The sequence below is a fragment of the Numenius arquata genome, chromosome 8 (assembly GCF_964106895.1).
Source record: "Numenius arquata chromosome 8, bNumArq3.hap1.1, whole genome shotgun sequence".
In the NCBI taxonomy this organism is placed as follows: Eukaryota; Metazoa; Chordata; class Aves; order Charadriiformes; family Scolopacidae; genus Numenius; species Numenius arquata.
In genome coordinates this window covers 62,178,297-62,201,267 of record NC_133583.1, presented here as the reverse complement: position 1 = coordinate 62,201,267, position 22,971 = coordinate 62,178,297, and the positions used below count along the sequence as shown (strand labels likewise).

Here is a 22,971-nt window from a genome sequence, read left to right as displayed (position 1 = left end):
GAAAGAAACAAGATCAAAAGAGACATGAATGGGTAGAGACAGCAGTGAAATTGGTTTATGTGGCATAAATAAAGAATGCAAATATTTGCAATCATTAGACCAGGCACCCTAACAAGGAAGGGCTCAGGGCTCTCTGTCTCTGTCTCCGGGTGTGCCAGTACGCACGGCAGTCCTGGAGCGTTCTCCTGGCCCTGGAAGCCTGGGACACAGTCACAGCAGTGGCTGCAGGGCGCTACGGGGGCGTCCAGAGCTTTGCAACAAGGGACGATGCTCTTCCTCAAGATACACATCCTGGGGACGCTGCAGGACTCGGCTCCCAGCCGCACAAGCTGCTGGAATGAGGTACGAGGCAAGGAGCAGCTTTTCCACTCTGTTGTGAACAGCCAGGACCTCCACCTCCTCTGTTCCGCCCTGGCTTTTCCCCTTGTCACCTGAGTTGCCGCAAGGCTCGGCTGGGCGAGCCCTTGGCTGGGATCCGTCTGGGTTGCACCACGGCCGGCTCCTGACCAGCACCATGGGGGTCTGCCTGGGGCCACCTCCCTCCCACTCCTGTGCTTTGGGGCCCTTCCCTGGAAACAGGTACCTTTGAAAACAGATCCTGAGGTCTTGTGAGGGGAGTCTGAAATCACTCCTTAATCCCACAGCCTAAATGCAGCCGTGGAGAGTCTCTTCTCCCCGAGCCCTTCATTCCCTTCCACCCCTTTTCAATACAGACGTGAGAAGCCCTCCCCAGTCCTGCCTGGCTGGTCTTACTCTAGGAGTTCATTACACATTTCCATTTCATTTGTGTTTTCATCCTCCTCAAATCTTCTCCTTGCCGGGTGCCCGATGAAAGCCATGCCCCGAGGAACCGCTCTCCGCAGCCTGCACACCACAACTAACAGCAAGGGTTTGGGTTTTTTCGGTTCCAAAGGCCGTTGCCTCACCGCGTGTGTGGCGTCCGCTCCCCTGTCAGCAGGGGCTCAGAAAGGGTTACACGACCAGGTTTTCTCTTTTTCTCGCCCAGTGTGCTCTGTCCGGAGGGGAGGGAGAGTCGTGCTGAGGGCAGTGAAAACCAGCAGAGGATGAGCTGATGAGTTTCTGGTACATGCTTCAGGCAGAACAAACCACCGAATTCTCCCGGTGACACAACAGGTTGGAAAGTGGCAGAAAAGAGGGAGCAGATGCCAGCGAGGAGTGAGAAGGCCCCGGGGCAGGGGACAGCAGCAGGCTCTGCCTGAGCGTAACACGCGTCCTACCCTGAGGCACACGCTGGAAGCCGCTTCCCACCGGCAGCAGGTCTGTCTGGGACGCAACAGCTGAGCCCAGTGCGAATGAGGATCGTCACGAGGGTGAAACTCAGTCTGGCCTTCAGACCCCACCAAAAGGAGAGATTTACCTGAGCTGTCTGAGTCCGCTCTGCTTGATGCCACCCGAACGCCAACAGCATTTTCATATGCTCTTTTTTTTTTTTTTTTAAGGTTTTATTTATACATTATGCTGCTGGGCTAAAACCTGCTCTAAGCTGGTAACTATTCTACTCTTGGGAAACCCTAAAGACACAGTGCGTTCCTGAGCCGTTTCCAAAGGGTGGGCAAGAAACAGACTCCCGAGGAGCTGCCGGCAAGGCAAGCCCTGAGCAAAGGGGGTTTGGCAAGAGAGGTTTACTGGGGACTACTGGAAACACAAGGGCTAGGAAATGCTGGAAGGCTGGAAATGTTGGAAAGCTGTTTGTGCACAAACTCACACTGGGATGTGGCAGGGCAGAAAGGCAGGGAGGCAGGAGGAAGCAGCGGTCGGGACATCCCTGTGCTGGAGGGGAGCAGAGCGATGGGGTGCCCTCTGAGAGGAGTGCGAGGGGTGTTGTGTCATTCTACGCTCCTTTGGTACTCCAGAAGCAGGACTGTCTTGTCCACTTATTGCAGAAGCAGCCCTGAGGATATAAGGGCACATCTTCTCCTTACTGACAAATTCACACACACACAGATGGAAAGGACCATCCCAGCGCCGAATGCTTGGGACACACGTGCAGCCAGAGCAGCCAAGAGCTGCACAGGGCGAGCCCTCGCCAGCGCCGGCCGACCCAAACCAGCAGCCTCCTCTCTACCTTGGCTTTCTCATGGGATGTTTTGGTACCTTGGGAGGCTGCAGCTCTGCACTGGTTGAACACACCGAGATTTCTGCATTTACTCACCGTTTTTGTCGATTGGTGGGTACGGGAAGTTTCTCCTCATGTCATCCAAAGACAGACCCTGAGAAGGGTGTTGCCCCGTGCTGTGAGTTAGACAGGGGGTGTCAGGTTAGATACAACCGATAAAGTCACATCTCCAGACCAGGACAACTTTTTCTACAGAGTTGGAAGGAAAAGGCAGTAACATGAATAACATCAGCCTGATGCCCAGCTGCTGGCATTTGCAGTAAATAAAAAGCAAGGAAAAGTTCTGGAGCAAGGACATGGATCACACGCATGCTCACATTTCATCCATTCCCAAAGTCACTCCCCTCAGATACGCTGGTTTGCGCTCCTCACTTGTTTGCACGCTGCTACTTGAGAAGTGATGCTAGGCATCAATCCAGCATCAGTGTAATGTATTTTATACATCGCTGCTAATAGATTCCAGCAAATAAGTTTCTCTGGCAAGGAGGATCACTGAATTATCTTCCATCACTCACCAAAACCACCGTCCTGCCAACAGGACATTTACCTCTGATCCTAAGGAGCTGTCACTGTCCTCTACCAGCTCCTCACAGCTTAGAGGCAGACAGAAACCAAGCGCACACAAAAACAACAAGCCCAAAGTGTTCTCAATTAGCCCTTAGTTAATTTATTAATTTAATGTCTGACCATGTCTGATGCTTGACGGGGGGACTGAATAGGACCTGCTGTATTTAAGTGCTCCATGAAAAGACCACCTTGTGTCGTGCCTTTGTTTGACCTGCCGTCACCGTGTCTGCTTGTGTAAACCCTGAGAGGCCTTTTAATTGAGAACACCATCAGCCACGGTTCTTGGGCTTTGGCACTTCCCATGGTGCAGGCACAAGGCACAGTACGAAGAAGAACTTTATATCAACTTAATTAGATGCTGTGGTTATTATTTATCTCACAATATATTAAAAAGCAAAGGTCTGTTACCACAAGTCTATCTAAACTTATCAGAGTATTCATGGCTTCTGGCCTCTATTGAGGAGTCACTAAGATATTCTCTCTGGTGATCTCTTTGTGCAGTTTTGACAGGATAACAGGATCAGGTTTGCCAAATTCCACTAACTGTGAAGTAACATGACATCAGCTTCACCCATGCTTCAAATATCTTCACTGGCAAAACTCATCAATCTAGCCTTTCAACCTCTAAAGCGTGAGGGCATGGAATGGAAAGGGTGACTCTTTTCGTCAAGTGTTGTGCCTCTGGATGAATCTGTCTGGGACCTATTTATAGATCTGAATGTTGTTAGATTGTATGGGAGAACATTTGATAAAAGGATCCACCTTTTAACAACCACTGGAGCTACAGAGGAGCCCATTTTGGTGGCTGAGGCTAACGAGCCCCAGCGCTGCACTGGGAACACCGAATTACAGGGCAATACGGGCACTTGCAAGTGCCCCTTTTCTCTCTTTCCCGTGCCCGCACTAACCTAGATATGTCACTTACTCCTTTCATGCAAATCTATTAAATCCAACAGCAAATTCTGGTCCTTTACAGAAAATAGGAGTCTAGCCGGCATTGCCTTCATCCCGACCTCAGTGCCCTGCTCCATGCCTTGCTCCAGCAGCGGACAACAAAAGCAACCCAATTTATAGGATATCGCATTTGACAGATGAACGTTTTGGGTCTGATCTAAATTTTCATGTAAAAGACTTCAGTGCCTGTCTGCAGGTGTTTGCCTTCTGCCTCTCCATACGAGCCCTGAACAGGCAAAGGATTGATTGATTTTGCTCCTCTATTCCAGCTCCCCTTTCAGCTGATTATATTCCTGACTCCACACATCCCGGATAACAGGAGCGCATCTCCAGGGCAGGGCTTGCTCTGCTATTGCTGTTTCTCACTGCTAAGTGGTGCTAAAGGGTAAAGTTTAGACTAAGAGCACCTCTCTTCTGGCAGAGATTAAGAGCACCATTCATTTTCATGGTACTCTCACTCTCCATAGGATAGAGACAGGAGATTGCTAGATTTGCCCTCAAAACCAGGTCTCCCAAGGGGCAGGGTAGGCTGCCTCAGATATTAACTTAACGGTACAATAATATAGAGAACCCACAAGTGACTTTGCTTTAAAAAATGTCAGGAGTTCTTCTTATCCTCCTATGATCAAAAATTGTATGATGCACAATTTCTGGGATGGACTCTGGTGGGAACACCCCCAGCAGTGCTGACCCCCCGAAATCTCTGTGAGGCTGAGCTCCTTTTCCTTGTCCTTAAGGAAGAGGGACTTGCCATTTGTATCTCCTGCCTCTGTACCTGCTGGGACAGCCCAGTTTCTGTCTGTCTGTCCCTGCCCTTCTTGCCACAGACACCCTCCCCTGCTGCCCTCCCTGGGGAGCTGCCGGGGGTTTGCGATGGGCACAGGGGATGCACCCATCCGGCGGTGGTCTCTCACAGTACTGCTCCACCATCTGCCAGCAGCACAGCCCACTTCATTCCATTAATCACATCACAGATCAAGACGAAAAACCCCCAAAACTAAAAATCCAGACCTGAGAAACACAACATCAAAACCCAGCACCTCTTCAGTTACTTTGTGTTTCTACCACAGGTGCTCTCTGGGGTCACGAGTCTCTCCCCATCTTTTATCTCCATCGCAGGCTCTTGTGGGCAGGGAACTGGGTGTTCTTCCTGTCCACAAAACTCCCTCTCCTTTAATAAACTCCACTGATACTAAGAATCGAACAGAGGTGAGGGCATGTTAGAAAATAGTCTTCAGACACCTGGTCAGACACAAGGTATACACACCATAAAGGGGATTTATATAAATCATAGAATTGTGCAGGTTGGAAGGAACCCTTCAGATCATGGAGTCCAACCATCAACCCAGCACTGCCCAAACCCCCACTGACCCACGTCCCTCAGCACCACGTCTGCCCGGCTTTGAAATCCCTCCAGGGATGGCGACTCCACCACTGCCCTGGGCTTCACAACCCTTTTGGGGAAGAAATTCTTCCCGATATCCATCCTAAACCTCCCCTGGAGCAACTTGAGGCCGTTTCCTCTTGTCCCATCGCCTGTTCCTTGGGAGCAGAGACCGACCCCCCCTGGCTACACCCTCCTTTCAGGGAGTTGGAGAGAGCGAGAAGGTCTCCCCTCAGCCTCCTTTTCTCCAGGCTGAACACCCCCAGCTCCCTCAGCCGCTCCTCACAAGACTTGTAACAACGTTGTAACAACGTAACAGTGTGACTTGTAACAACATTGTAACAGGAAACAAACTTTCTCCCACAGAATAATCATAATGGCATTTCAGTGTGACCTTTCTTCCCAAATTCGCTTGTTTCGAGGATTTTCAGCTGGGCTTTCCTGAGTGTTCCCGGTTCCTCCCGGCCAGAAGGACGGGTCTGCCTTGTGTTTCGGCAGCGAGAACGAGCCACGTGGTGAGATGCGTCAGCAAACCCAGGTACCCCGTTTCTGCGGGGTTTGGGTTGTCCCTGGGAGAGGTGAGCTCGCTGGGTATGTCTCACCAGGGACCTCCGGCCCCTTTCGAGGACCAGCAAATCCTGCCCTCCTGCCGTGACACCACACACCAACACAACCTTCTCTATTTTCAGAGAACACGCGGAGGTGACACTGCCTCTGGTGTAACAAACTGGTCTGTCAAACACAAGAAAGCTCCTGCAGGAGTCAGCTCCCTGAAACGGCATGACTTTGCAGAATTGTCTACAGGAGCAGTTCTGTGAGAGGTGAGTGGTGCCCACCCTGGGGGCTCCGTGCCCCAGTGCCTCCTGGTGCCTCCTGGTGCCTCCAGCCACCTCTTTTGGTATGAAACGCTGCCCACGGTCTAACCTGGCTTTTCCCTCTTGGCACTGATGCCACACACCGGAGTATTTTTTTCTTTTTTTTTTTTTTCCAATGAAAAATGTGTCTTTTAGCTTTTCCTTGGTGAAATTTTTCAAAGGGAAAACACACTGTGATAGAAGCACTGGCCTTCCCAGGCCTGCTGGCAGGTGGTGAAGGTACATCCATCTAGTGACCACTCACCTCCGTCCCCTTGGATGGCAGTCCTCGGTCTTTTGTTTCCTGTGATAAGGCCGTGGTACTGCGTGTAGAACCCATGCACGGCAGCACTTGATTTTCTACTTTTTATGTTACTCATAGTGAAAAATGCAAAGCTTAGCTGTTGTCTTGGCAGCAGAAAGCCTTCTGCAGCATTCAGGCAACCAAAACACCCCGTGCTGTGGTGGCTACAGGGAAGACAAAGCTGCAGAAGTGCTTTCCCTGCTGTCCCTGGGTCAGCCCCAGGGTGTGTTTCTGCCACTGCCCCCACAGCCATGTCCCCTGGTCGGGCACAGTCCCTGCTGCAGGCTCGGGGGCTGCGCAGCCCCGGGCAGGACTGTTCCTGCCCCCCCCATCCCTGCCATGGCTGGTACCTACCTCTGGGACCAGACAGCGTAAGCTCGTGCGTTCAAGGCATATTCCAGTTCAAACCGGCTTCGCAGTGCCGCAACGTGGCTGCGGCCAGGACCTCCTCGTGCAACCAGGCAGTCCGAGGATGAGGAGGGAGAGAGAGAACCGCTGCTGTTGCTGGAGGCAGGAGACATTAACTGCATTTAAAAAAAAAAAAAAGGCGGCACTGTTATTACATATTTACAAGTCTTTCCTCAGCTCTTTCTCCTAAGTTGTGTCCTACATTTCCCTTGTAGTTTGGCTGTAAAAAGCAGTTCCTCCTGACTTTGATCAGCTGAGGAGAACTGGATGCTGCCTGCCAAATAAAGCGGTCAATCCATCACTGCCTGGGGTGTTCAAGCTGGAGGGATGGCTTTCCAGAAGACATGCTCTAGCCCAGCCATGAGTTATCTGGCTCACGAGCACTCGCTGTGCAGCTGGAGCTGTCACCGCCTCCCGGTGGGAGCCACCGGCCGGGACCTTCCCCATCTGTACGGGGAGATGTCAGTGCTGCCCGACGGCAGCCATCCTGTCTGAGAGCCCCGGGGCTGGAATTCAGGCTGTGGAGCAATGTAGCTGCAGGGCCAGCACATCAATAGGTGTGTTTGCACCTACAGACCAGCCACACGACACGGGACCCAGCAGCAGCAGGGACCCAGACCTGCTGGCACAAAAGGGCCCTGCCACTCCTGCTTTCGGAGATGATTGAAAGGAGCAGAAATGATTTGCTGAGAGGAGAAGAGAGAAGAGAGGAAATGGAGGGAGGTGGAGAGAGAAAACTCTCTACCTTCAGCCTTCATCGGCTGCAGTGCCAGTGCTTAACTTACTGGAGATCTTGTTCCTTAAAACTCCTCTCAAAGAAGGCTTTGCCCTGGACACAGTGGAGCTCAGGTCTAACTCCCTAGCTAAATTACGCTTTCTTTTTCTCTTTTTGTATGCAAGCTCTTGCCCCAGATTTCTTCCTGCATGCACTGCTGCTTACGTATCATAGGAGCCAGGTCTCCCATGAGATGACACGCTTTCTTTTGATACAGAACTTCACGTGTTCTTTACACTTAATAGCTTCCACCTACGCAGAGAGCCACCAGCTGCAGTCACAGCATGAAAAGTGTAATAGATTATGGGTGTCTTTTCTGACCCTTAAGCTTAAGAGCAGTGATCCATTTTAAAAGGAGGTTGGTTTTTTGTGGTTTTTTTTTTTTTTTTTTTAAAATCCTCTTACATGCATACACACACAAACACACAGAGAAAATGTAATTTCAGGAACCACAGCCCTGAATCATTTACTTTCGGTTTGACCACTTGTCCTACACCAGGCTGAAGGCTGTGTCATCCGTCTCTGTCACAGACACAGGCCTAAGCAGGAACTGCCTTTGCATTTATCCTTCTCATGTGTTCTCTTTTTACCCTTCTCCCAAGGATCTTGGCCAGCTTGTCTCATCTTCTTTCTAAAGCAGCAGCCTTGCATGGGATGGACAGGAGTAAAAGCTTCTGCCCAGGAGCACTGCCATGTGGCTCCCCACAGCCCTGGTCACACTCTCTTCAGCCTCCCTCTCTGAGTAGCTCCTGGTCCCTGCTCCTTGTCCCAGCATCCCTACACACCATCGCTGACAAGGGCCTTGGGGCGGCAGCACGGTGGCCATCAACAGCACCAGGCAGGTCCTGCAGGCTCCAAAGCCGCTGCTGTCCCCGTCTGCTGCTGCTCCCCCGACCCGTGGCGCAGGCACGGACACCCCGTGGTGGCAATAAGGTCCTTACCTCGATGTTGCACAGGCATTCTTCTAACTTGGTGACCACTTCTGAAAACTCTGGTCTCCCCTGTGGACACAATAGAGGAAGCAGAGCTGTGTTACAAACAGAAGGGGGGGGCTTATCTTCTGTGATTAAACTGGCTCATAGGTACGTGGTGATTCACAGCTGCCCCCCTTTCCCCCTTCTCCGCATTTCATGGCATCGCTTTCAGTCTGCTTGGGAACCTGATGGGAGCTGCGAGTTCAGCACAAAGCTACGAAACTAAGAGGTGTGTATGACAACTGTAACTGCATTGTTCTTCTCTTTTTCTGTAACAATTAGATGTAAGGTAGTGATGACTAGGTCATAAGATTACGCCAATTAAAGCTTACAAATTAAAATAGCTAATGAAAAATGCTGCTTAAGAGGCACTGTCTAATTTTCTAGGCATCCGTTTGCCTTTGGAAACAATCACTGTCAAAAGTTTCTGGAAAACAGGTGTTCAAATGCCTGATAAATAGCAACAGCGACATGACACGTGGAAGCTAGTTTTCAGCTGGGATGAACCCTGAATGAAATTAAAGACAAATAAAAGGATAAATTTCCAACGCTGGAGACAATGCATAGACATCCAGCAAAATCCATACAGGTAGACATCCGGCAAAATCCAGACAGGAATATTCCATTTCCTGACATTTTTATTATTTGAACTGAGCAAACCTCTTGGAGAATTCTGACCTGTGAACACTTGTTGAGCCCCAAAATTCACCGCTTTCCCCTAACAAATAACTTCTCACAAGTAAATGTCTGTCTTTATGCGTCCACAGCAAGATGCCGTAAATGGCATATCAATATGGTGATGCTTCTTATCTTTTAGCTACTTTGCTCGTTCTGCTTGTTCTGGTGTCTCACTAGTAGCACTCAGTCCCTCCTCCCGAGAGGTTTGCTCAGGAGACACCCCCGTGCCAGGGACTGTTGTACGTACAGGGTTAACAACAGTCCTTTCAGTTAGTTATCTCTGCAGTGACTTTACGGCAGAACTGGGGATTGGTATCCACGGTTTCACACAGCAAACCCTGGAATGCTGGCGAGAGGGGGATAACACTGCTTTATTTTTCTCTGCCCTCCTGAAACTATGCCAAGGCCCTCAGAAGTAACTCAAGCCCTTTGTTACCAAGAATGGTAGCAAAACACCTTTAATAAAGCCCAGTTTAATAAGTTTTTGCCACCACTTGTGCAAAGTTCAAGCCATTCACTGGCTTATTGAGCTATCAATTGCCTTATAATTCTACATGCAGCTCTAAAACATTAGCAGGATTAAGTGATGTGGCAGTGATGCTGATGAGTAACAAAGTGCATTAGGATTCTAAAAAGATGGTTTCTTTTCATTGGGGCTAAATGAGCTGTGGAAATGCTAACAAGATACAGTGACTATATCCATTACATAGTGCTTGCCTAAGTCAACAATTTAATATGACATCTTATTAACAAATTTGAACAGAATGTGAGTTACATGTTGATAATTATTAGCAGCTACTTTACAGTTACATGGAAAATAAACCAAGCCACCCCCCTCATCCCCCCAGCCCCCTGCCCTAACATTAGCTTACAAAGTGCAAAGACAAGAGCGTATGCAAGAAACCAGGAAACACTAATAACAATAAATAAACTAACAATGAAATGAACTAGCTACTCCCTGCACTGCAAATATATTTTATCCACAATTCCCACACCGATGTACTGTGTACACGACCAGCAAGGAATACAGCGGGGGGGCAAAGCTCCCCACAGTCAATCAGTTGCCCAAAGTCCCACTGTCTTAGTGGAGCACTTAAATGAGTGTTAGTTCCCCAAACCAGGCAAGAAACTCTCAGGTATCCAGGACAAGGACGGTTTAGGCACACGATGACCTGTTTTTCTAAGCCAGACTGACTAGAAAAAGCACTCCAGGGCACAAATCCAGGACTCTGTTTCCAGCAGGAAATTCAATGAAACAAGACTCCTGTAACACCAGAAAATTACACAGGTTCCAAAAATCCGCTCCCATTCATCAGAAATGAAATTTCCACGTTGTTCAATGAGAACCTCCAATGCCAAAATAGCACCAGAAAACCAGCAACCAAAATTTCCAAACCCAAAGCCTCCCCCTGCAATGCGTTTCCTAAAGCAGCCAACCCACGTTGTGGGACATTTTCTAAGCAAACTGAATTTCCAGTCTCTGGAGTGTATTTAATCAGAGCCATGTCCAAGAACACCGGTGCAGTTGCAGCAGCGTAAGCAAAGGTGGCTTTATAGAGCAGAGGGGGTCCCTTGCCTGGCTGACACACAGAGCATAGAAAGAACCTGCCCATCTCCATGGTCCTCTGTGAGCAACACTTCACAGAGATGACATTCATATGCCTGCTTTCTATTTTCCATCACCAAGGAACACCAAAAGCCCAGGAGTTACAAACCAACCCATCATTCTTACGCCCTACAAGTGCCAGAGCAGCAACACTGTCAGTAAGAGGGCTCCAACTCATCTCAGCCAGCACAGGAGCCCCCACACCCCAATATCCACGTCTTCATGTGCAAATCACAGGTCTGTGCATAACCCATCCACGTGGGAGACACAGCTGGGACACAAGAAAGTCAGGAAAGTGCTGGTTATCAAGCCTACTTTGGAAGACTTGGCACTCAATATAAAGAGAGAGGTATAAGGACAAAGACTAGTTCGGGGAGGGTCCCTGCTGTGCCTCTGCCATGGATGGTCTCAGGCACCATTAAATTCTGTGGTGCCCCTGAAGGCTGCAGGCTGAGGATGGTGGAGCTTTTGCAACCTTGCTTTAGTTAGTTCACGCTCCCCTTAGTGCAGAAATAGCAGCAGACTGCAAAAGCCAACATGAAACAATCTTCTTTAACCACCATTTTATAATCTGAGAAGGGAACACTTGTATATTTTATTTTCTTTAACGCTGCTGCTGTTGAGTGAGTTGGGATAATCAGATGATGGACTTCTCCAATCACGAAAAACCCGTCACAATTGCGGCGTGTGAGAAAGGTGTTGTAGCAACAACCTGCTGCAATAACTGCTCGTTAACTCAGCCTCCCATCCTGCAGACGTCGCTGGGCTCCAAAAGGCAGTAATTACAGCAGAGGCAACACACATTCTTGAAACTCACAGTACAGTTCTGAAGCAGGGTTCATTAACTGTAACACATATCTGAGGAGTGTTATCAGCATTAATCAGAGTCCCATGTGAAAATTCCCAGGGTATCAGCTGGGGAAAAAATATTCGTGTTAACTATTTTAAGCCTCTGAAGATTAAATTCCACATCACACAGTGGGAAAACTGAAATAATAGGAAGACCCATAAAGAGTTTAGATGCCTGGAATAGGGGAGGCCCATTTTAGAATTAGCAGTGACGCAGCTGATGAGAAGGAGCCACCCTGGGCGAGTGGTGCGTAGACACAAGGAGCACTTCCAGGGAAAGGGAAGACCCCGCGGGGTGAAGAAAAGGGGCTGGTGGTTTCCCTGCTCGGAGCTCGCAGCTCGGAGCTGTCACTGTCACATCTTGTAGCTTCTTGGGGTGGCTGCAGGGCTTTTTCTCCTCAGATCCCAGGTAACACGTCACGCTCGTCACCTGCACGTCCCTCTCCCGCTGACGTGCGGGAACACTTGTCGCTGTGCACTGACCCTCATCTCTGTGCAGCTGCCAAACGCCATCCTCCAACATTCCCCCTTCCATCCTAGTGATTCCGCCTGCAGCCAGACCCCTGGGCAGAGACCACACCTGAGCTCTCAGGCTCACCACGGTCAGGCACGGTCCCTGCCTGGCCAAAGACTGCTGGGAAGCAAGACAAAACACGACAGCCCATCTTGGAGCCCAATGGTTGTTTCCTCAGCTTCTTTTAAGACAATAAATAGTGTTAGATGCTAGAAAATTGTCCGGAGTCTGCAGTGTCCCAGCAGCGGGTGTTTATCGTCCTTCCCACAATATTTCCCACACAAGAAGGAAGAAGAGTCCCAAGGCTGAAGCCCTAAGGAGCAGAAACACCTCTGTCCTCACCCCCCGAGACTGTAAGAACTCTCTGTCCTTTCAATCCTGAGTTGCAGGGTTTATTTCCCGCAGAGGGAAGTGAAGGCGGCGTGATGGGTGACACGTGCAGAGGCATTTAACAAAGGAGAGAACGCCAGCTCTTCCTCAGGTCTCGCTAATGAGACAGGAGTGGTAACGAACTCAGGAGAATAAATCCTAGCACTGAATGGGGTAGAGAGCCAGGACTAGTTTTTGAAAATACAGCACAATACTTCAGACAAAGCCAGGAATGCAAAGTCCAGAGCAAAAACCTAACTACAGTAGAAATGTCAAGGATTTGGGAAGCCCATGAAAACATCCATGAGGAGACCTGTTCTAATTCCTGTGATTCAGCTGCTGCGGCCCAGGTTTCTGCAAAGAATGGCACAATTTCAGCACAAATGAACACTCTTCCCTGTCAGAGTCACCAAGTTTATACTCGAGTGTTCTGGTTAACCGGCTGTCAACTGGAAGTAAAAAGAAGAAACTGGTATTGCAGACAAGCCGAAGAGGACTGCTAACACCGGAGAAGATGGAGCAAAACTAGAGCAAAGAGGAAATACAATGCCACTTAAGGAAAATGAATTGAAGTTGAAACCAGTATTTTTCAGATGCACAAATAGTCTCTGGTACCAAACCAGAAAATATGTGACAAATTTTGGACAATGCGAAGAGCAAAACATACCAACACTATAGAAAAAGGTGCCAAGTTACCCCTGGTACAGCCAGTATCCTCAGCCCTACAGAAACTGGAAACACATCGCCTGGCAGTGACAGCAGTTCTCGTGTCAGCAGTGCTGTGCGCGTACGAGACACGCAGGATTTGCAAGACTTTAGAAACACTCAGCCTTATCAAGACAGGAATGCACTCTAGGAAGCTGAAATGGCACTGGAAGAACGCGAAGAGGCTTTGTTACCAGAACTGGGAGATGGTAGTTTTGAGGCAGAAAACAGGCCTTTAATTCTTTGCAGAATAAATGAAGCTGAAAGCTCCACTCCAGAAGCGATATGTACACACCATCTGCGGAACATGCTGATGCTTCGCCTTCGGAGGCAAAGGAAAGTGAGGAAAAACCCATCCTGACAGTGCTCTTTTTCTTTCTTCAAAACTACAGACAAACTGGGCCAGCTTTCCTGAAAGTTATTAGTGTCATTGTGGTGAGATATTTCAACAAGTCCAAAACCATAAAATAGCTTTTGGTTAAAGTATTGGAAAAAATTAAAGGTAATTCAGTTAAAGTAATGTTACTGGACTAACGGAGTAGTGGTTTTGGTAACGGGGAGAATCAGACCGGAACCACATCTGGTGGCGTCAGAGCCAAACAGAACAACACAGAATGGAAACGAGAGGGAGACGAACCAGGAAAAGTTCACTGACCAAGTGGTGTTTATGACCTGGAACACACAGCGGGAATTTAACTTAGTGTAAAGGTTTACATTTACAGCTCTCAAAACCACGTCTGCTCTCTGTAATGTACCAGTTGCAATACTTAAAACAGTTCCGTGCTTCATGTGTTACTATTCACTTGACGGAATGTACAAAACCCTTTTTTATACCCACATCTATTAAACTCTGTCTTAAATTCCCATTGCTCACCGGGTTTTCTGGTCTTCTTTCCCTCATAAAGCACAGGTACCTGCTCAAACCACGACACGCTCAAACAGGTACACGCTCAGCCCTGCCCCCGGCTGTTCCCAGAGCAGGGACAGCAGACACGTGCCAGAAACACCAGAGGACCAGGGTGTCTTCTACACACCTCCTGCGCTTGTGTCCTACTAGTGTATCGGGGAACAGCCTCAGGGCACGGTACAAAAGCGGTCAGAAGTTTATACGCTTCCAGGGTAACTTGGCTTCTCTTTGTGATGGCATGGATAGGGTTTTTTTCACGTGGAAAAAAATCAAGAATTTGTAGAATATACCTACAAAAGCCTGAGAGAAGGAAATATTTTTATACTCATTCAATAATAACTCAAGTCCTAATCAAAGTTTCATAATTACTTAAAGTTTCATTGGATGGTGAAACGTTAATTTACTTTCCTCCTCAACTCACCGCCTCCTCTGTGTTTCTTGCCATACACCCCTGCCTGTCTCAGGGCTTTCCACAACGGCACGTGCCTCGGAGCCCGGGGTTTCGGGGGGCGGTGTGACCCAGAGCGGTGCTTGGCCAAAGCAGAGAGCCCGTTCTGGGGCTGCGCGGGGGGGACACTCACCTCGGGACAGGCGTTCCAGCCCCTCATCAGCAGGGCGGAGATGGGCTTGGGGATGGAGTAGCCGATGGGCGGGCGCACGTGGTGGTAGGCCATGTCTGCTGCCGCCGCTGCTGCGAGAGAACAGCCCACAACACCCGTTAGACACACACAGCCTCCCGGGGAACACGGCCCGCTCACACTGAAATACAGCCGGCAGGGACGGAAAGGTGGAACCGTCAGACCTGCGCTTAAAAGGGGGTTCCCGCCCCACGCTGGGTGCAAAGGCAGCGAAGGCTGAATGCAAACACACTGCTGTTAAGACACAGCATGAGTGAAGACAACCTAATTTAGCTTAAACCCTAAAAAACAAACAACAAAAAAAGGCCTTTGGGGGAAAAAATGAGTTAACCTTCAATTCACTTTTAAAAAAATGTATTATCCTCATTATTAAGCCAGGGTGACCGTTTACTCCAGTTGCAGATAAATTGGTAACAGCCTCTTCCAATAACCCATGGCCAGTTCTGTTACAGTCTAAGACAAAAATTAATTCTAGTGTTTCTTTAGTAAAAACCAAGCGAGGGCCTTTTCATAAGTGCAGGCCACTCGTGACTGAGACAAAACTGCCAGAGTGTTTTCCTAATTGGGTTTACACGTTCAGTGAATCCAAATACACGGTTAATGCCTCTCATTCCTTTTGCGTAAAGTTTTTTCAAGTCAAAACAAATGCATTTTGAACTTCTACCAAAAGCTGAGTAAAATCCTTTGTTTGCCTGACACTTTAAATGATGTGATCAGAGCTTGTGGGATACACAGGGAGCTGTAAGATTGCAACCAGGAGATTGTAATAAGAATGATATATTTTTTTTAACCATATCACATTCTCATCACAGTATTCATCATAAGAATAGATTAACTTCAGCCACTGTCTGTCCTCATTGCAGCTTTTGTCTGCGTAACGATGTTCCAGAATGTTGGTATCAGATAAATCCCGTGATGCTGTGACTGTATGGAGACAGGGGGGACAAACACAGTTTGCCCAGTTGTGACTCCAGTCCAGCCAGGTTCTGCAGCCCTGACTCAGACACTGCCGGGTTCATCTTTCACCCAGAGACACTATGAAAAGAGGGCAAATGCAAATCAGATTAAGATAGCAATGAAAAGCGTTCCATTTTTTCTGCCAAAGGTAATGTAAGTGATATATTAGCTATTGGCAAAAGTGTCATCTTACCAAAGTTAATAGGATTTGTTCCACCAGTGTAATGGGGTCAGGCTTAGAAACAGAAAGGGAAAAGCACACAGTGTGCCTCTCTAGTTCTATAACACTTCACAAAGTTTGTTGTGTCACTGTCAGTAGGCCTTTTCTTCAGCCAAAAAACTGTATCTGTTAACAAGTGTTTTAGAATGGCTGAAGGAAAAGAATCCATTCTTCCCAAAAATGAGCAAAATGAAAAAGAGTTTGGGTGGTCCCCAAAATTCTGAACTTAGCGAAGCTTTCCAGCTCTGTTACGTGACATCCTTGAACCTCCCAGTATTTTCTGGATTGACTGGTTGGTGAGATCCTGCCTCTCTTCTGGGTCAGAGCAACTGTAAACCACAAGAGGAATCAACGACAACCTACCTGCAAAGACATTATTTCAATTTCTTCTTGTTTATGGATCAAGGAACAACTGTAGTAACTGTAGAATGTTAATTGAAGGTTGTTTGACTTAATGATGAAGCGATTTAATTGGGGAACACACCTGGTTTAATAGGTGCTCTATTTGATAAATTGTGACTTTGATTCAGTACCTATAAAAATGCTCAGTCCTATTCATCAAATAGAAATCTGGTGGCCGGGTGTCTCATTGAGTGCAGAGCACACCCTCGTCCCATTGGATACGGTACTGCATGCAGCAGAGAAGAGCTTTGACACCTGGTTTTCATTGTAATCACATTTTATAATCATATTTTCTTTTCAACACCTAATTATTTGAATGAACTTCACCAGAATAGCTTCCTGGACCTCTAAGCCTGCACAAAGATAGCCATAAACCGAAAAAAAAAGTCAGCGATGCATAATTAGAGTTAGTGTTCTGCAGATAACATACACAATTTTCATACAGAAAACCCCTCACCTTGAAATACAGACTTTGAGAAGAATATGGGATTTGTATTTCACTGAAAAGTCATTGTCTGAACAGATATCTTAAATGTGGGACTTTTACATGGGTTATAAAACACACAACACCCTCAAACCTGCTTTTTGCAGAACAGAAATATGAATCAGAAGTGTACATTCAGTGTCTTTTTTTTGCACAAATGTATCTTCCACAAGCAGAACAGCCTGAGGTACCGCAGAGACCAGGGACTTGCTGTAAACCATGATGGCTGCATCTGAAAAATCACCTGCTTTGTGACCTCGTACCAAGTCCCAGTTTCCTGATCCGTGGAAGGGGGAAATTACACTCACTTGGGCCACAGAGAGGTCCCGCATCAGGTGCTGGTGGGCTCACCTGAGGGGGAACAGACCTGGATCAAACCTGAGCATTTTGGAAAACCATCCCCACTTCTGTGGGCACCAACATGGTCTTTGGGAAATGTGTTTTATAATAGGATTGAAGCAAACTGTTGGTGATCTGGAGCTAAGGAAGGGCTCATCACTAAGGTGGAGGACAAGGAAAGAGCCCTTCCTGAGGCAGTGTGTCTCAGCAAAGAAAGAAGGGGCAGAAAATGCTTCTCGTTAAAGCTGCAGAAGAAAAAAAGCCAACCAGTCCGTGCGCATCAGGAGAAAGGGACCTTATAATTCAGCTGATGTAATAGGTTTGGAAAAAAAAAAAAAAAAAAAAGGAGAGGTGGGGAGAGAAACAGTATTCCTATATCATTTTATGCCTTTTATTTCATTTGTGATGCTCTCACTGAGCTTTAACTCCTCTTGAGTCTTCTAGACCTATCTAGACTGTATTTTGAATGGAGCAAAACAGTTAATTCAGAATTAACAGAGATTACTGTTAGAAATGGTTGCCTGGCAGAAGGCTTTGATAATGTGGATGCTGGTGCACTAGAACTGCACCCAGAGACATAGGGTTTGATCTTCAGCTAAATGGCCAGGAAACAAGGACCAGTGGAAAAGGAACACAAACACCAAAATGATTCAGAGCTGAAACTCAGGGTCACAGCTAAAGGTGTTTTATTTCTGGAACCTGAAGTGGAATTGAGTCAGACATTTGGCTTCTGCCCTGGGAACGCTGATTTGCTGTGCTACCCCACAAGGGTCCGCAGGTGCTCTCTTACCCTACATGGGAATACGCTGAAGGAGATGTCTCAGCTTCACAATCCCAACACCGTGTGACACACTACAGGCCTACAATTTGAGTGACTTGTTCATATTCCTAGGACTGGATAAGGAATGTTGAGTTACGTAGATCTGTAGTGAGTAATATATGCAGTTATAGCAGGATAATTCTGTGCTTTTCACTGAATGCAGAATCTTAGCACTTCACAGCAAACTGCAGTAAAGTGTTGGTTAATAGTAAACAGTGCAGCTACTTCTCTAGTTCAGAGGAATTGAAATATCAATTCATGGAGCATCTTACCTGGCTTCAGGTGAGCAAATGGAATTTCGCCTGTTAACAGCTCCCAGAGGCACAGGGCGTAGCTGAAAACATCAGCTTTTATGGTGTACCTGGTGCACTGGGTGAACACCTCCGGGGCCATCCAGCGCAGGTTCTGCGCATCAGGAAACATCAGCAATACATTAATACAGTGGTTACTTCCTCACACAGGTACCTTGTTTTCCTTTCTTTTCTTATTTCCTTGCCTCCATTGCCCCATAAAGTAGCTGGTAAATTTGCCAGGAAAAATTTCCCCCTCCTGGGCAAAATCCAGGCAGCGTATCCTTGCCCCTGGAAGGTACCAGCGCTAGAAGAGCAGCTGTCTCAGCCCCTGCAGCCAGACCGGCCGGGCTCTAGACGTGGGAGCGGTGCTAGAAGAAGAGCAGAACACCCAGCTCAGTGTCTGGAGCCCACACCGTGAGGTCTGAGCCTGCCCAGTAACACCAATTAACTACAGCTCCAGCAGGTAGAGGAAAAACTGATGGCAACTGCATGGGGTCGGTGCCCTCTCTCTCGGGCTCTCACTGCTGGCTGCAGCAGCCCGGTTCTGAGCCTGCGCCACCAGCGATGTCTCTCACTGGAGCCAGGAGTTCAGGGGATTTTGTGGATTCCCTGCCCCTCAGGAACTTAATCTACATTCTCTGCAAGGCAGCCCTTCTCAGTGAGACGTCACCAGGACCCAGGGCCCGATCCTCTCACAGGCAGTGCATTTACAACTGGTTAAAAAGGTGATTGCCAAGCCCTGGTTTCAGCTGCACCCATCCGTTCCACAATCAGGCATTCTGAGGGTGCAAACATTCGCAGCCACGGAGCGACACACAGAATGCGTCTGGACTAAAACTGAAGAAGAAACAACACTGTCTTGTAAAGCTGACTCTGTGAGCAGCAGCCTTGTAAAGGAGAGAAGAACTCCGAAAGAAAAGCAGTGCCAGATGACTAATTCCCTATTAGAAACAGGAACCACCTGCCAGCAACAAGGGGATGTGAGCGGGGAAGGGTGGATTGAAAAAATCACACTATACTAAGGATTTTGGGGGCAATACAGCTCCAAAGACAACTTTATAAGGCATCATTTTCTGTTCCAGATATATATTCACTCATCTCTGCTATTGAAGAGGCTTAAAGGAAAAAAAAACCCACAAACAAACATAAAGAGAGATAAAATACTGTACCGGTTCATCTTTTCCAACAAAAATATTTCTAATGTCTTTTTCTCCTAAGCTGAGTCTGCCCGTATGTTTTATACTAATTATGTGGAACAAAACAAGAGACAAACCCCAGGTTGTTTTGTCATATTGTCTTCATCCAGGGACTGCAAAAATCTAGATTCTGAAACACACAGAACAGAAAAAAAATAAATTACTGTCAAGTCAATATAGATACCCACCTTATTACCAAGAATTTTGTATAAAGTTTTGTTTTGTTTTTTAACTAATTCTGGGGGTTTGAGAGTCCAGAACTGTGACAACTGTGTTCCAGCAAGGATGTGTTTTCCAGAAGAATGGGCTTCCTTCTCAGACGAGCAGTGGGCTGCTCTGCGGTACCTCCCACCTCAGGTGAGACAAATCCAGGGGCATTCTCATCCCTAAAGCCTTTTGCGTCCTCTCATCACAACAAAATAAGGAGCAACCTCCTCAGCACTTACTCAGCCAGCACAAGTTCAGTTTTAGGGAATTTGAGATTAATTTACTAATGTTTGGTAAAAAGTCCTTACCTCCGAAATCAGCAACAACTGCATGGCCATCCTCATACAGGAGAATATTGTGACTGGGGAAGAAAATAATTATACACGATTGTTTAATAGTGTCTTAAATATGGAGGAAATTTTACAATTTTTTGTTCACAGCTAAAATCTGGAGGAGTTCAAATCACCCGCTTAAGTAGATAAATGTCTATAGATAAACCACTTTTAGCTACAGCTCATATTTATTGTTATAAAGCACAGACTAACTCTGAGAAGACAAACCCAACAGCTCCACAAATGAAAATGTCAGTTTCTAGTCAATACTAGAGCAAGACAATTCCTGTAATTAGTTACAGATCGAGTATAACAGCTTCATTCAATATGTGCACTCAATCACAGTGATGAAGTGAAAAAGATGGTATTTGAATACAAACACAGTGATGGCCTTTACATAAAATTCCATGGACTGATTCTTTTCTCTTTTAAGGCTTGTATAAGTGTAAATTCATAGGGGTAATTCCTAATTTATGCCGATGTATAGAAGGGAAGGGGCAGATCTGAAGAGTCTGTATAGAATAGATCACCAGAAGCCATAAGAAATCCACCTACCTGGTGGAAAAAAATGATGATGCAATGGTAAGTCCTATTCAATTTAATAACCGCACTTAATAATGCAAACGCTACATTCATGAGACAAAGGTACTTAATTTCTTAAAATACCTGCCTTTGTTTCTGAAAAGGAGGCACGTCATTCACCCCGGAGCTTGTCTCAGCATCCAGGGTGAGAGCCGCTCCCTGCTGGCACTGGTGGAGATCAGTCAGTGGCCAGAGGTAGGATCTCAGCCCTGCCCTCCCTCCCTCGTCCGTTCTGCAGCATCTCCTCTGCTAAGGCCTCCCAGAGCCAGCAGGCTCCGGCTGACGGGCTCTGCTCTCACTCTGGGCCTGAGCTGAGCCCCAGGCAAAGCGCCGGACTTCCAGCTGCTTCACAAGGCAGGAGCACTTTGGGAGCTTTTACCGTTTCACCTTATTGTCCCTGAAATGCATATTCCTTGTCATTGTCTGACGGGCATAATGACAAGCATAAAGTACTGCTCATTATCGGACAGCGAAAGAACCACATTTTGCATTTATCCTTAAAAATTAGGCTTGCAAAAACCGCCGTGCGTTTGGGCTGTGGCAGTAGAAGCTCCTGGTGGCATCTCCTTCCCCAGCCCCCTCCGATGGGATCGGCATCCCTGGAGAGCGGTGGCTGCAGCCAGCGCCGGCAGCAAGAAACGATGTGGGGGGGCGGCTGGTGCCCTGTGGGGAGCGGAGCCCCTGCCCACCCCCGCGCCGGGGGCTGCAGCGTGGGAAACACCCAGTCTCAGGTGTGCTGCAGCCGGGGGAGGCTCACGGGCACGTCTCCAACCGAGCTGCAGACAGCGAGAACACCCAGGAAAACGTGATATTCACGTTGGATGTATACATTAGATTTTTATTTCAATATAAACTCTTCATCTTTGCCCCAGACGGCTTCTGGAGTTAGGAAGAAAGGAATAAACTCGGGAAAAACCCTGTTTGGTCAGCACCTGTATGGGGCAACCTCTGGCAGGACACCTACAGATCAGAGAAATCGTTTATCAAAGATAATTACTTGTACTGACACCTATCAAAGTGTGTTGATTTCTGTGGAATCTTTGAAACCATAGCAACTGCGGGTCTCAGGGAATTTACAGGACTGGATAACTAGAACTTCACCTTACGCTGTCAGCAGAGATATTTGGAGGCTTAAAGTTAAATCTACTGGATTTGTCCTAAAACTACTAGAACCAGAGAGGTGAATTATGAGATTTGTGTGGTGGTTTAAACCCATTTAGTGAAGGTAATGTGAAGAAAATTCAGCCTTATTTACATATTATTTGTTCAAAGCCTGTGAAGGATATGGAAAACGTCTGGGAGGAAATCTGCCTATGCATCCGTTCTATAAATTAGATCATTTTAAACAATAAGCTTCCAAGTGTGAACAAAACAACCACAAAAAGATTTCTACGTAAGACTAAAAATATTTCTTATCCATTTTATAAAAGTGCCATCTTGTGAGCAGGCGGGCAGAAGAGCTGCAAACCATACTAAACCACAGCAAACCAAACCAGAGTATTTCTAACACTGAAACTGTGAAAAGGAAGACATTCAGATTAGACAGGAACCAAGTGGGAATTTATTACACTTTTTTACCTTGATAGCTTCAAATAAGAGAAAAAAGTAACATTATCCTTGGAAAACAATGAATTCTCATTTGGGGGCACTTTATTCTTGGACTGAACAGATGAAAGAGTGGATGATACAGGTGAGAAAAGTATCACCTCCTAAACTCTGGAGATTCAGAGCAGATCAGATATGAGTGACCACGACAGAAGTTCCAACCTTGCCAGCAGAACATCTGCCCTGGGGGGTGCTCAACCTGCGCACCCTTCGGGGCAGGGGTGTCTCCCGGGCAGAGCGCCCTGACCACACTCCAGCGGGCTCAGCTCGGGGTTGGAATTCTCAGGCAGGGCTGTGTGTTTGGTACAGCGGTACCAGCTCACCTGCAACGAGCTCGGGAACCTCTCACACGGGCTTGGCATTTAGAAATGCCTTCTCTTGACTTGGAAATCAATGTCTGAAACAATATGTGCTGATAGAAATTAAAATATTGAGGGTGAGTCTCTGTAAACTCTACTGCTTAAGCAGAATGGAAATAAGAAGAAATTCCGGCTGTGTAGGAACTTACGGTGGAAAACCGCCATCGCTATGTATTTGGCATTTCCCGGGAGAGTTCGGTTCAATTAATATATCAGGGCACTTGGAAGCAGTCCCAGGATCAATGGTCTCTCTCTGCACATACCTTGGCAGTTGGAGAATGTCAGCGTGGGGAGCTGTGGCACTATTCCAGCCCCTGCAGCGGGGAGGGGGATATGCGAGCTGGGCTCCAAGGTGGCTGGCATTTACAACGGGTACCCAACTTATGTTTTTGAGGAGGAGGGAAGAATTTCTTCCTCAGAGCAATATATAGAGCTTAAAACAAAGTCTCCTCTAAAGTCACTGCAATTATTGCACCTTGACTGAAACTCGTGAGCCTCACTTCTCCAGCATCACTTGGCAGTTGGATGGCCATTACCTGCAGAAAGGTATTC

General features: G+C 47.4%; 1 protein-coding gene across 2 annotated transcripts in view; it reads right to left on the bottom strand.

Annotated features, from left to right (window-relative positions):
• Positions 1 to 22,971, bottom strand: part of TNNI3K (TNNI3 interacting kinase) — a 65,482-nt gene that overhangs the window by 2,271 nt on the left and 40,240 nt on the right. For both annotated transcript variants that reach the window (XM_074152681.1, XM_074152682.1), the window contains exons 18-24: positions 19,850 to 19,902; positions 19,412 to 19,464; positions 18,118 to 18,250; positions 14,567 to 14,676; positions 8,325 to 8,384; positions 6,555 to 6,724; positions 2,174 to 2,253 (exon numbers count right to left, since the gene is read on the bottom strand). In XM_074152681.1, coding sequence (XP_074008782.1) covers positions 2,174 to 2,253; positions 6,555 to 6,724; positions 8,325 to 8,384; positions 14,567 to 14,676; positions 18,118 to 18,250; positions 19,412 to 19,464; positions 19,850 to 19,902 — 659 coding nt within the window. The remainder of the gene's footprint in view (positions 1 to 2,173; positions 2,254 to 6,554; positions 6,725 to 8,324; positions 8,385 to 14,566; positions 14,677 to 18,117; positions 18,251 to 19,411; positions 19,465 to 19,849; positions 19,903 to 22,971) is intronic.